The sequence below is a fragment of the Perognathus longimembris genome, chromosome 15 (genome assembly GCF_023159225.1).
Source record: "Perognathus longimembris pacificus isolate PPM17 chromosome 15, ASM2315922v1, whole genome shotgun sequence".
In the NCBI taxonomy this organism is placed as follows: Eukaryota; Metazoa; Chordata; class Mammalia; order Rodentia; family Heteromyidae; genus Perognathus; species Perognathus longimembris.
The window spans coordinates 22,752,262-22,767,192 of NC_063175.1; the positions used below are offsets into that span (position 1 = coordinate 22,752,262).

Genomic DNA, 14,931 nt, shown 5'->3' on the forward strand with positions numbered 1-14,931 from the left:
TTCATCCATTTTGTTCATTTGATGTTGACTGTCCCCCAAGGGCCACTGGGCTGAAGGCTTGGTTACTGGTCTGTGGAATTATAAGAGGTGAGGCCTTGTGGAAGGAAGCTAGGTCATTGGGGACATGGTCTTGAAGGTCTTAGGATTCCAGTCACTTCCACTTTCTTTGCTTCTTGGCTGCCATGAGACAAAAGGGCCTCCTCTGTCTTATGTTTCCAACATAGTATTCACACTGGCCCCAAGTAACAAGGCCAACAATCTGTAGTTAGAAATCCTTGAAATCATGAGCCAGAATAAACCCTTTTCCATATTAAGATGATTAACATAGGACCACTATTTAATAAGCATTAATGAAGTTAGTAAAAGACAAACAAAAAAAAACAGTTCCTACATTTACACATCTGGGCATTTCATACAAAAAATCTGAATCTGCTAGAAAAATGAGTGTGAATATACTGGCCCTTGTTCTCTGACTGCAGCCTCTCCGAGCTGAGGAGAAACTGTCTCTGTGAATGAGGGATGCACGCTGCAGGTTTCTGCCTCTTGCTTATAATGTATGTGACTTGCCTGGTCCCCGTGGGCATCTGAGATGATCACCTGGACATCCCGAGTATTGTCATATTTTCTCATACATCTTAATAATTGCCACTATTTACTTGGCCTGTTTGATAAATCATGGATGGATGGAGAATACAGCCCAAACTACCCCGCTCAAAAGACTATTCCCAGACAGTCTCGCCTGCTTACTACCTGGGTGATTGATTAGCTGTAGAATGCTCTTCAGTGAACATCTTCTGACTGAGGTACAGTCCCTGCCTGGGAGTCTGTCCAATCAATGTTCCCTATTCCTAATGGATTCCACCTTCTTTTTCTAGCCCACCTTTTCATCATTCCCCATGCAGCCCAGCTTCCTCCCAGGCTATATTCTGACCCTGCCTATCCTAAGCTCATGGACTCCATGTTCCTCTATGTACCTTCCTTGAAAAACCCCCTTCCTGCAATCTATCTCTCAAGTGCCACTTTTCTGGGGATACTTTTTCTCATTTCTTCAGTTAGAGGTAATTCTTTATCATTTGGAAATTCTATAATCTTGATTTGCACATATGAAACAATACTTGTGCCAACGTGCTTTGAATGATAGGTAGGTAGGTGCATACCTTCACTCTGCCTTTGGTTGTGCTAAGGTCTGCTTCCTTATTTCCTGGCAACCCACAGCAGAACCAACATCATAGTCATTAATTATTGTGCCACCAAAACCAAGCGTCCAATATATCATAAGGGAAACTCAAAATATTAGACTAAAGGAATCCATTTCCAAGCTTTTGTGGGAAAGATGAGATAACACAACATCTGGTGTATTGCCTAGAACCCTATCTACTCAGGAGGCTGAGATCTAAAGACTGCAGTTCAAAGCCAGCCCAGGCAGAAAAGTCCTGGAGACACTAACTCTAATAAACTACTCAAAAAAGGCTGGAAGTGACACTGTGGCTCAAGTGGTAGAGCATGGTAAAACCATGCAGTGATTGTGGGAAGAGTATTTACAGTCTCCTACTCTCATTACACAGATTATTCATCATTTCCAAAGATTTAAACACACACACACACACACACACACACACACACACACACACAAACTTTTTCCATTGGAAAATTGTTTTCTCCACTGCAGTTGAGAGACCAAGATCATTATCACCAATGTGGGACACACTGACTCAGTGATACAATGCAATGAGAAAGACATTCCATCATCTATGTATTCTTGAAAAAAAATCATGAAAAACTTCCTAACCAATGATGGGCCAAATCCGAATTGTCTACAAAACAGTTGATCTAAACTCTTTAAGTAAGTCCATCTGGGAACCCTCACAAAGGGAAACTTTTCTAAATTAAAGGGATCTAAGGAGAAGTTATTTACTCAGTTTGGTGGCAATATGAGCTACTTGGGAGGATCGTGCTTTGAGATCAGCTTGAGAAAAAAAGTTTTCAGAACTCCTATCATGACCAATAGCTGTGTGTAGGTGTCATCTTAGCTATGGAGGAAGCATAAATAAGATACTTTCAGTCCAAGCTGGTTTAGACATAACTAAAAATCCTACTTGAAAAATCATGAAAGGAGGAAGGCCTATAGGTGTGGCTCAAGTCACATGAGCAAGCATAAACCCTGATCTCAAAACCTAGTACTCCCAAAACAAACCAACCAAACAAACCCAAGTGTTATTGATACAAATGTGACATGTGATCAGATTCTCGAGAGGAAAAAAAATACCACAGCTATACAGATTGTTATTAGTGTTTTTTAAATAGAAACTGCATATTAGACAAATTAAAAGTAGTGAAATATTGTGTGTGTGTCTGGGGGCGGGGGGATCCTGAACTTGAATTCAGGGCCTGGGCACAGACCTTGGAGTTTCATTTGTTCAAGGTCAGCACTCTACCAATTCCAGCTTTTGGTGGTTAATTGGAGATAAGTCTCATAACCTTTTCTGGCTGAGCTGGCTTTGAACCACAGTCCTCAGACCCCGCTTCCTGATTAGCTAGGGTAATAGGCACAAGCCATTGGTGCCAGCTAAAAGTAGTGACATTTTAAGATTCTGACTCAATTATCTTTGTACTAACTCACTCTTTCCTAACGTACTTTGCTATCTAGGAACACACTTGCAAACATAAAAATTACAGTTAAAATGTTTTGCTCCACTGAGCTGAATCAGGATTTCTACAGGAGAAAAAACACATGCAATTTGGTTGTAGTCAAATAAATGGGCATAACAAGCTTAAAAAAACTTTAAGAACAGTGAGAAAGTACAAGATTCTTAGTTCAATCCCAGTATGTTAAAAACAATATCTGCCTGCCTCTCTTTCTCTCTCTCTCTCTCTCTCTCTCTCTCTCTCTCTCTCTCACACACACACACACACACACACACACACACTTGGTTGGAACAATACTAACAGCACATAGAGAGTATGCTGGGTAAATGCAAATACTCGACTGCAACCAGCAAAGTCCCCAAATGGACCCTTTGCACTATTAAGATTGGACATTTTGCCTAATGATAATGGATTGCTAGTTAAAAAAAAATCACAGAAAGTTTTCATTCTTCCTTCAATAGAACATAAATGATAGAGCAGCTGGTGGGAGCCGCCTGGCTGTGACCACAGTGTATTATTTTTCTCAAGTAAAGGGAAATTACAGAAGGACACGGCAGCCTAGCCGGCAGTCTTTAATGAAAGGCAGTGTTTTGGGGTGGCCCCTGTCTCAAGCAGTGAAAGGGACCAATTAACAGCTTACTTTTTGTTTCAGAAGCCAGGGATACTTTCATGACCGGTATCCTTAGGCATAGACTTTTTAATTAAAAAAAAAAAAAAAGACAGTAAGTTCAGGATGGAAAGGGCCTGTCCTCATAGGAGTATCTTTATAGCAGTAACACATTAGGGCTTGCTTGTCAATCTTAGCAGCATGCCAGCTTATTCTGAGTGTTTGGAATGAGGAAGAAAGAAAAATGACACGTGAACTATGAGAGGAACCAGTTGCTAATGCCTTAGAAAAGCTGAAGATTGAATTCCAAAGTTATATGGAAATCTTAGGATTCTTACTCTTCTGAATAACAAGAAAAATATAATATAATAAAAGTGATAGATCTTGCATTGAGATTCTCCCTTATTTCTACCTTACTTCAAATATATTTCTGGATGCTGCTATGGTAGATCCAAGTTGGCCACAGATTCTTTGTTAACGTTACTGGCAGGTGGCAGATTTTATTCCCGTCCTGCTCTGGCCTTGGCTGGCTGCGTGTCTGCTCAGCCCATAACATGAAACACACTGTGTTGGTCCAGGGCTGGCCCACTGGAGGCCTGTGGCTTCCACTGCCTCCTTCTTGAAACACTTATTGCTTAAAAAATTTCTTGCTGATAGTTCCAAGGCCACTTGGAAGCCAATGGCTGTATTAGCTGTAGCCATTTGGATGAGCCATCTGGGACATCTCCTGGATGACATCCTACCTCTAGATGACATCATGCCTCTGGATGACATTGTGCCTCTGGATGATGTCATACAGTGTAGAAGCAGCCATGGGTGAGCCCCAGCCAAGAACTAGGGCACTCAGGAGGAGCATGGAGAGAACAAAAGAGCACAAGAGAGAACAAAAGATTCAAGCCATGATGTTTTGGTGTGGTTTGCGCTGTAGAATTTATATAGAAAGTGCGAAAGAAGAAAGATTGGGCAAGAGGGTATAGCTCAAAGGTTGAGAATGTTCTTGGCTAATATAAATCTCTGGCTTTGACCTTCAGCACCAAAATAAAATAAAATAGAAGCATAAGAGACAACATTTTCTGAGTTGGAAGAGATCTTTCAAGACCAGATGTCAACATTTAGTAGGTTTTGATTTCAAAGCCGGTCCCTGCTGTAAAGTACTAGTTTTGATAACTCAATCTTGAAAAATGGGGGGAGGGGGGAAATCATTTTAATACATTCTCATCCCCATACGTGTTTCACACAGACCTTATTTTTTAAACAGAGTTTATTGTATTTAATACATTATAAAATTTGAAAAATTGTAGGAAAGCAGCACACTCAGACTAGAGCATCTCTAACAAGTAATAATTCTGGCCCCTTTGCAAAACTGATCAGTTTAAAAAACAAAGTAAAGTTCACATCTGTGAGGCTGAGAAAAAAAAAGTTACTCCTGTACAAATGACATGTTGGATGCCACACCTATGGTCCTTCTGAGCCAAGCTGTTCCAGGAGCTCCTCAAGTCCCACCTGGTCCCCACCTAAAGGGACATGAAACCTCCATGTGGAAACAAACACCATGCAGGGTGTTTTCATTTTTTTGTAAAAAAAAAAAAAAAAAGAAAAAAAAAGAAGAAGAAAGAAAACAGAAAGACAAAGGAAAAAGAAACAATGGATGGCTGTTGGCAATGGAAACTGTAAGAAGACTGTGTCCTTCCTCTCATGGCTTCATTTTGGTCAGAGGCCTCAAGAGGCCTAGGACACTTCCCGACCTTCACAGCACCAACTGTAGCTATCACGTTTTTGTTTTTTTTTTCTTTTCTTTTTTTCTTTTTTGCATTTCCTACCTTTTAACATATATATATATTTATATTTATATATATTTTTTTACACCTTGAGGATATCACTATTCCAATTGCTCCCATGTGAGTACAGGTGTGATCTCTATTGGATATAAATGTGTCTTTGATTCAATTTTAGGTCCAGAACTTGATTTCCTGTCCCAACTGCACATAAATGTCCCACTTCTGATTGTGTTGTCAGGCATGTTTTCCTCCTTGTTTTTGTTTTTGCATAAGAAACATGTCTATTTAGTCCAGAGGCTCTTGTTTTATTCGGATGACAGAGGGTATACGGGCTGTCCGCCTCAGTTCCCGCCGGAGGACATATTCGCTGAACTGAGACGAGTCCACTCCTCCCCCACAGGAGCCCACGATTTCAAATCCTCTTTGCTGTAACCTCTCGAGGACCTGTGAGGGCCAAGACAAGCATCTGGTTAGGGAGTTCCATCTGTTGGCCCACATCAACACCCCAAACCATCGTTCCTCTACAGGGTAAGGTCATATGCATGTGGACCCATCCCTCTGAGTTTCAACTGTTCAGGAAAGACCTGGGATTGAAGGGCTGGGGTAAGAGCTCCATTTTCTAGAGGAAATCGAAGCTTGTGGTTAAGTCAGAACTGGGTTTGCAAGGCCAGTCTGTTTTGCCTCAAATACCATGTTGTTGGTTTTGTTTCCCCTTGTTTGTTTGTTGTCACATTTTAAAACTCATTTACCTCTGGAATATGTTCTATGAGATGATAAAGACAGTAGTATCTGAATTTATTTAGCCAGTAATCCATTCATACTTCCCACTTCCCTAGGACGGAGTTCATATTTACAGTTAAGCTGGAAAGACTGCCATACTTTAATAGCAGAACAAATGGATTACTGAAGACACTAAGGGTTACCTGCAGCTTTTCAAGCTTGTGCCATTTGAAATAGATAGAGAGAAGAATAGAGACAATGAAATCCATCTGAAATGTTTCAGATTTATACACACACCACCAGATATATTGTTGAACTCTCAAATCAAATGCCTAATGTCACGAAGATCCCTGCATCTGTTGTTACATGTCTGACGCCCTTCAAGGTGGGAAACAGAACTGGCACCTCCTAGGCAAAAGTAGCAGCTTATCTACAGTATTATTTTTCTTCAGCAATCTATCAGAGATCAGACTTTCAAATGCTCCCTGATGCTATTCTGGATATAGTTAAAATCACTTCTATGCTACTTTAAAGGCAAGAGAATACAACCATAAAGCTTGAGGAAAAATATCTGCTTAAATTTTGGTGTTTGCACCAATCCTGGGGCTTGAACTTATGGCCTGGGTGCTCTCCCTGAGCTTTTGTACTCAAGGCTAGTGCTCCACCACTTAAGCCATAGCTTAACTTTTGACTTTTTGGTAGTTAGTTGGAGATATGAGTCTCACAAAATTTTCTGCCTGGGCTGGCTTCGAACCACAATCCTCAGATCTCCATCTTCTGAGTAGCTAGGAATACAGGCATGAGCCACCAGCACCTAGTTCATTTTTTAAAAATGAAATAAAATCTTACTAAATAATTCTCAAAATGTTGCCAATAGTAAAGTACATTGTGGGCACACACCTGTAATCCCACCAGAGGTAGGCATTGCCTGGGCTAACTACTGAGATTCCGTCTCTAATAACCATTATTTAAAATGATAATGTAACCCTTGTGGTGTTTTTTCTTTAATTTTGTCACTTCCATATGGAAAATAATCTATTTTGTGAAATTGTGTACTAGATGAGACTGGAAAGCCACAGTATTCTTTCTAAAATTTGAAATTTCAATCACTGGCAAATTAAAGCAAAGCCTCAAGTCCTTTTGAGAACAAACTAAGCATTCCAGTGCAATGCTCTATTTCTGCAGGTAATCTTACAATATGCACACACACGCCAATTGCCTAAGGATAGGAGGATGAAAACATCCCTAAGTTCAAAATCAAGATGGGCCTTGGCATATAAAAAAGCAAAAAACAGCTCACTCAAGGGGAATTTTCCAGCAGAGCAGGAATGCTGCCTGTCAGCAAGAGACACCCCAGTTTGGTCTCTAAGGTTTCTTTGCCAGGAATAGAGAGGAAACAGAAAGATAGGCAGCTGTAAATGATAATAGATCTAATTCTGACACTTGTTTTCCTTTCAGAGTTGTTATGGCCACTAAGTTGCTGATATAAGAAAATCCCTGAATGCCGTCCTTCTTAGAGTGTCTATATGTTTACTACCCAGTGATCCATGCAGCCTTGGAGGGACTCAAGTACTTATTTCATTGTCATGCAAAGAGCTTATGAAGCATGCCTGTGTGCATGTATGTATGTATGCATGTGCGCATGTGCAAGCACTGGGGCTTATATTCAGGGCCTGAGCATTATCCTTTATATTCTTTCCTCAAAGCTGGCACTCTACTTCTTGGGCCACAGCTCCACTTTCATTTTTTTTTTTTTGGTTGTTAATTGGAGATAAGAATATCACAGACTTTCCTGCCTGGATTGGCTTCAAACCTTGATCCTCAGATCTCAGCCCTCTGAGTAGCTAGGATTACAGATATGCGCCCCAGAGCCTGGCAGTGAAGCTATCAGTTTCAAACACTCATTCAATAGCAAGATTCCTTAGATGTAGCAACTGCTTGAGAAAGTTTGAATAACTCAGTGGAGTTGTAGGTGTCAGACGTCCTATCAAAAGTCTCTGTGTGCCTGTAGGCAGGCGTCTATTTCTTGGTGTGTGGAGGAGGAAGCAAGAGCAGGTCATGGCCTTGTTACCCGATGACGTTAACCCAGATGAAAATTTCCACATTGGAGCTGGGCAATGTGTCAAGCATATGGCTTGATGAAAGGTGTTCACTGGCCATGGTGGGGTGGAGCCGAGGTCTTGGTTTTTGGCTCTGAATGTGCCTCTCCTTCCATGGAGCACCTGGCAGCAGGTGTAGGAGGGGAAAGTCCTTGGGCTTCACAGGCATTTAGAAACAGCAGACCTGCTCAGGGGCACAGCGCAGGGCAGTGCAGGAGCAGCATGCACCTCCAGAGGGCGCTACCCACACTGGTGATTTTACTGCCTAGAGTGATGAGGGGCATTTTCTACCATACCTTTCTGCTGCTAGGCTCCGAGAGAACTGCATATAAATTTAAAAAGTTATAAATAGTTGTGGAACCATGTTCCAGAAGTAGTATAGTCTAACGAGTGTTTGTAGTCTTTGAGTTCTGGGAGATGTGTTGTTAGCTAAATAGAGGCAGGACAGTCATGAGAGTCCATGCCAAATGAAGAAGAGAGAAGTTGAGATTCACTTCAAATAGTTTTGTTTCAAACAAATCTGCATGACAAGACATCAGGCATGCTCACCTACTTGCAGTGCTAGAAGAGGGCAATGCACCCCCAGCCGGAGCTCAAGGGAAGGCCAAGTCAATACTGCATGTTTGTCTAAGACAGTGACACACCTGCCAGCATCAAGGCACTTGGCACCTCACATGGAGTAAACCAGTTCTGAATCCTACCCCACTCTTCTCCCAAGACTTCTTCCTCTCAGGTCTCTAATTCTAGCTGCTCAGGAGGCTGAGATCTGAGGATAACAAGTTTTAAGTCAGCCTGGACAGATAGGTTGGTGAGACTCTTATCACCTCCAACTAACCAGGAACACTAGAAGTGGAGTTGTGGCTGAAGTGGTAGAGTACCAGGCTTGAGTAAGAAAAGCTGAAGAACAGTGCCAAGGCCTTGAGATTAAGCTTCAGGACTGGCATGCATGTGTGCACACGCATTTGCACGCACACACACACACACACAATATCTCAGCTACAACTGGGCATCTAGTGGCTCATGCCTGGAATACCAGCTGTACTCAGAAGGCTATATTCTGAGGACCAAGATTCAAGACCATCCTAGGAAGATAAATTGACTCATCTCCAGTTAACCAGCAAAAAGCCAGAACTAGAGGTGTGGCTCAAATTGTAGAATGCCAATGGTGAGTGAAAAATTTGAGGACTTGAGTTTAGGCTCCAATACTGGCACAAAAGCTCAGTCACTCTGGGCTTTTGTCTTCCACTCCACAGCTTTGGTCAAGGCACTTGGCTGGGTCTACATTCAAGACACACTTCACACAGGCCATACTTTCTACCTGGTCCCCTGCTGCATTGCTTCCACCCATTGCTGGAGTATTCATTTTATTATTTTATTCTACTTTATTGTATTTTATTATCATCTTTAAGTAGCTTCCCAAAGGAGTTTTGATTCAACATGTCAGTTTGTGAGTACATGAATCTTGATCAATGTCATACTTTCACTATTGTCCCTTATCTCTCCCAACCCCACCAATCTCCTCAATTTTCCTAATTCTGTTTTCATGTATATACATTGAACAATATGACTGCATACTATTCAATGCAGTCATAATATTCAGTGAAATGAACAGAGTATTCTTTGTCAGTGTAAGGATTGAACTCAGGACTTGAGTGCTGTCCCTGTGCTCTTTTGCTCAGGGCTAGTGGTCCACCACTTTGAGCCACAGCACCACTTCCTTTTTTTTTTTTTTGAGTGGGTAATTGGAGATCAGAGTTTCCTGGGGATTTTTCTGCCTGGGCTGTCTTTAAACCTTGATCCTCACATCTCAGCATCCTAAGTAGATAGGATTATAGGTGTGAGCCACCAGTTACCAGCCAGAGTATTCATTTTTAAGACCAAAGTTCTATCAGACCACCCTTGTGCTCAAAATCCTCCCATGGCTTTGCACACAAGCAAATGAATCCAGACAGAAAGAAACCAAAAGTAGGGCTGGGAATGTGGCCTAGTGGCAAAAGTGCTTGCCTCGTATCCATGAAGCTCTGGGTTCAATTCCCCAGCACCACATATATAGAAAATGGCCAGAAGTGGCGCTGTGGCTCAAGTGGCAGAGTGCTAGCCTTGAGCAAAAAGAAGCCAGGGACAGTGCTCAGGCCCCAAGTCCAAGGCTCAGGACTGGCAAAAAAAAAAAAAAAAAAAAAAGGAAAGAAACCAAAAGTAGAATCCTCCAGCGCTTCCTTCTTGTGGGGGCTCCCCACGACTGCCCACAGTCACCTGTGGCTTCATTTCCTTGCACACTCCCCCTTTGTGACTCACTTCCTTCAAGCCACTCTGGCTTTCCTTCTATTCCTCAACATGTGCCAAGCACACTCCTACTGTGGGTTCTTCAGAACACACATGTGCTCTTCCCTGGGCTAATGACCCCAGATTCACCATCACTACTACTCAGGGAATGTTTGTGTTGTGTCCACGTCTTCCCTACCTCACCCCTAGAGTGCCAGCTCCATTACTCTACATCTTCTCTCTGTATTGTCCTCTTTTGTACCTCTAATGCTCAAGCAGGGCCCGGCTGATAGTAAAGACCGGCTCAGTAAAGACTCAAGGAAGTAATGAATGTCACAGAACGGTTCCCACGAACACTGACCCAGCTGTCTGCAGGAAAGGCCCTGAGTTAAGGTAGGATTAAGTAACAGCATTTAGAGTATTGGGTGATGCCATACCTGGACTGAGTTAAGGTGACAGTAGCCATTTAGTGGAAACCTGATGACGTGTGTTGAGTCGTGATTCCAACCTGCGTTGACCGAGTTACACATTACGTCGCCGATCTCTGGAAACACTTCTTCTATTAAGGACTTGTCTCCACTGAGTGTGATCCTCTCTCCAAGGTCTGGGGCCACACGTACCACGAGGCACTCGCAGGGCCGCGAAAAGCGGCCAGTTTCTTTGTCTTGCTTCCATCGTTCCATCTCCAAAAGCATGGGCTGTAGCTGAAAATATTTTGCCTCTTCGTATAACAACGTATAGTCCTGTGGAGGGGGGAAAACCAAAGGGCGTTTCACAGTGCAAACTACATGCACAAAGTTCTGAAAACTGCCACCTCATTGTGTTTTGAGGCAGGGTCTCCAATTCAGCATCCTCATGTCTCAGCCTCCCAAGTGCTGGGATTGCAGGTGAGTACCACCACATCTGACAACCTCCACATGTAAGAGTGGACTTTTATCTCTTCTACTGGTATTTAATAATTAAATCTAAGTGTAACGTTTTCACTTATAACATACTTGTAAAGATGCAGTTTTCCTACCTTCCTCTCTTGTGTCTTCCTCCCTCCCCCACGCTCCTTTCTGGGACAAAGTCTTGTGATGTAGCCCAGGCTGGCTGGCCTTAAACTCATGATCCTCTTGCCTCCTGAGTGCTGGGATGATAATTATGTACCATCACACCCAGCTCTGGGATTTATCCCATTCAGAAAGCACCATCACCCAGTCTTCAAACATGCTTGCTTCTCCTCTGGCCTTAGGAAAAAAAAATTGAAGTAAAGCCAGAACTACAAACAGGTGTTGACATACAAAGACACAAGAGAATAGGCAGGGGGAGGTAGCAACTTAGGAACAGGCTAACATGCAGGCCAATATTTGGTCTAAACGTAGCTATGGTCACAATCATTTCTAGATAAGTGCACACTTGTCCAGACATGTTGATGAAGAACACTTCAGTCAACTGACACTGGCGTTCTCTGCCTTCCTTCATGGGCTGAAATGAGTAGATGGTGCGGGTTGTTCACATGCCAGCCAATGCCGTCACCCTGTGGCCTGATGCTTTCAAGACCATGGGGAGACACTGGCGATGGCCACACACAGGACTGATTTTATGCTGCATTGTCTCTTTCTTTTGCAAACTAAGCAACAGCAGCCACAACTTTATTCTTGGCTTCCAGAGAAAGCAGTGGAGAGACATGGGCACCCACTTTTCATATTGTGAAACTTGAGCCAGATGCTGTGGGAGATGCTCATCTGGGAAGAATCAGTCTTTACCTTGTCCTTCCCTTGGTAACCCCAACATATAGGAGTGCTAGTCCTCTACAGGAGAGGATCCATAAGAACGATTTGATCTGGGGCTGGGAATATGGCCTAGTGGCAAGAGTGCTTGCCTTTTATACATGAAGCCCCAGGTTTGATTCCTCAGCACCACATATATAGAAAAGGCCAGAAGTGGCACTGTGGCTCAAGTGGTAGAGTGCTAGCCTTGAGCAAAAAGAAGCCAGGGACAGTGCTCAGGCCCTGAGTCCAAGCCCCAGGACAGCCAAAAAAGAAAAAAGGAATGATCTGATCCTCTGCCGTGCACATTCATCTACCTGCTTAATATCTTGAGCCATGGGAGATACAGTTTGGCTTTAAGGAGGTGAGAATTAATCAAGACTGGGCAGATCTTGGGCCTGAAGGTGATGCTTCGGGCTTAAGGCAGGCTCAAGTAAGAGCCAGGTGATGCTTTGGGCTTATCTGATAAATCCCCATTCTGGAGCCCTGTCACCTGTGAATTATAACAACTGCAAGACTCTGATCCAAATAGTTACTTACTTCTCATGATGACAGTTGGCAAGGAAACTTGAAAACGGCAGTGAGAGAGAATTATACTAGCAACAGCAAGCCAGAGAGTCTGCTACTGCCTTTTATTTTCCTGAGCCTGCATTACAAAAGTGAGCAAGAGGAAGGATGTGGGAGTATTCATTGTCTTTCTGGGGCTCCTCCCACTCTTTATTGGTTAACCAAGGGAAATGAGCTCTAGAAAAGCTGTTTCTTCTGACCCTAACATTTTGTGAGTTCATGTTCATGACCAAATCTTGGTTTGCCAATTTCTTTCCTGACTCAAAGGAAATGCAACTGAAGGGTCGTGGTTCAGTGGTAGGGTGTGCTTAGCATGCGTCAGGCCTGGATTCCATCCCCAGCACCTCATGAAATAAAACCAAAGGTAATGAGGCTAACTGGACTTGGGGTTAAGGTTCCCCCATGCTGACTGTGAGTTCCCATCATGTTTTTCCCTCCAGATTCACAAACTTTCATAAACGACTCTGGCCACTCAAATTCATCATGATCTGTTCTAGAAAATTCAGGGAAAAAAAATAGCCCATTTGGTTTGCTTGTTTACTACGTATGCGTGTATATATTTGGAGACAAGGTTCTACTGTTGTAGCTCAAGCTGGACTCTAACTCTGATCCTCCTGCCTTAGCCTCCTGAGAGGCGGATCATACCGATTTGCCAGCAGGCCCAGTTCTGTAATGATGGCATGGTTGGCCTTGCTGAGTGACTGCTGAAAGATTTCTGGCTACTACCATGAAGGTTTAGAAGCCTCTTCATGGCCATAGAAGGCAATTTGGCCTTGAACCCCTTCGAGCTACAGGTGTCTTTTTGTTTTTCCTTTCTTCTCCTGGCTCTGTGTTCTCTTGTATTACACTGCTCTGGTTTCCAGGCAAGAAGCACTGTCTGTGCCACACAGGATGGGGAATGATGCCGGAGAACAGCTGAGGCCCTGTGGACAGCTCACTGCGCCTACATCCCTTTAAGCACAAGACAACCCAGTCACTAAAATGGTTGCTCTTATTGTGTTATGGTTTTCTGCACAGTTAAGCAGACGCTGGCCATTCCCTTTCCTGGCAGACTCCCTCTTATTTGTCTTTTTAAACTTCCTTACCTATTTCTAATTACAGCTAATGAAAATCTCCCTTCCAAGTGGAGACTCCTCAATCTCTTCTCCTTCCTTAAGCAGGCTTGTTTAATTTCATTAAATCCTATGCTTTCAGACTTCAGCATGGGTCTTTGGTCCTCTGGAGATCCATTTTTGCTGAAGTCTTCCCTTACCTTCTGTTCTTGTACCACAGAGAGAGAGAGAGAGAGAGAGAGAGAGAGAGAGAGAGAGAGAGAGAGAGAGAGAGAGAGTGTGTGTGTGTGTGTGCTTTTATGTCTGAATAACTGCAATCTGTTCTTGCAAGGTCCTTGGTGAAAACAGAAATCAGGAGCTCAGAGGGGCTGCCTTTCTTCTGCAGGCTATCAAGAGCACTTCCCAGGCCACTGGTCTGGTCACATTCGTTCTCTAACTCAGAGCCTCCTGTACTCTTATAAGGGCCTTATAAGGGCCCTGGTGGTAGGATGCTGGTGGTTCATCCTGGCTACTCAGGAGGCTATGATGTGAAAACTAAGGTTCAAAGCCAGCCCAGCCCTGGCAGTCAAATCGGAGTGATGAGTGACTCTTATTTCTAAGTAACTATCTAAAAGCTAGAACTGGAGGTGTGACTCAAGTGGTAGAGCACTAGCTGGGAGTAAAAAGCTGAGCAAGAACAAAAATGCCCTGAGTTCATGTTCGAGCTCCAGTTCTGGTGCTCTTGTGCATGTGCAATAGTGCACACACACACACACACACACACACACACACACACACACGACAGCTCCTCCCCACAGAACTGGACTCAAATGTCACCAACATGGAAGTGGAAAACAGCTTATTTTTCTATACCCTATGGAGCATACATATAGCTCGACCCTAGCATGGTGGGCGTGGTGGGATGGCCACATGGTTGCTCATGGGCTGTTTAGCACGAGGTATCACCAGAGATGGAGTCTCTCCAAAGTATTTCACTTAAACCCATTAGGCCTTTAGATAAAACTTTCAGTTGATAGGAAATTAGGGGAGCAATTGATGAACTAAATTAACTTTATTGGGACCCATGGAGATGCTATCATATCAACAGGGATCAGGCTAGAGAGGAAGAGGCCTACAGGTCAAAGCCAGATTCAATATGTGGTCAGGACTGCCTTGGGAAGGCAAGTGTGAGGTACATTTTGAGGTCAACCAGGGAAATTCGAATGTTATTGGTGTATTTGAGAAAATATAATTTTAGTAGAATGGAAAAGGAGATTATTGTCATAATAAGCACAGATAAAAGTCCAGAGGATTATCCAGTAAGGTTTTAACACTGACAATCTGACAACAAAAATATGCCATTTAGATATTTAAGTTTATTAGAATTTTTCTTTTGTGGTAGTACTAGGATTTGAACTCTGGGTCTCACACTGAGAGGACAAGTTCTCTATCACCTGAGCTATACTCCCA

General features: G+C 43.1%; 1 protein-coding gene across 3 annotated transcripts in view; it reads right to left on the reverse strand.

The window, feature by feature from the left end:
* Positions 1-4,848: 4,848 nt before the first annotated feature.
* The window catches only part of Kctd1 (potassium channel tetramerization domain containing 1), a 188,165-nt gene continuing 178,082 nt past the window's right edge, over positions 4,849-14,931 (reverse strand). For all 3 annotated transcript variants that reach the window (XM_048363555.1, XM_048363556.1, XM_048363554.1), the window contains exons 4-5: positions 10,550-10,855; positions 4,849-5,475 (exon numbers count right to left, since the gene is read on the reverse strand). In XM_048363555.1, the coding sequence (XP_048219512.1) occupies positions 5,317-5,475; positions 10,550-10,855 (465 nt within the window). In that variant the 3' untranslated portion in view covers positions 4,849-5,316. The remainder of the gene's footprint in view (positions 5,476-10,549; positions 10,856-14,931) is intronic.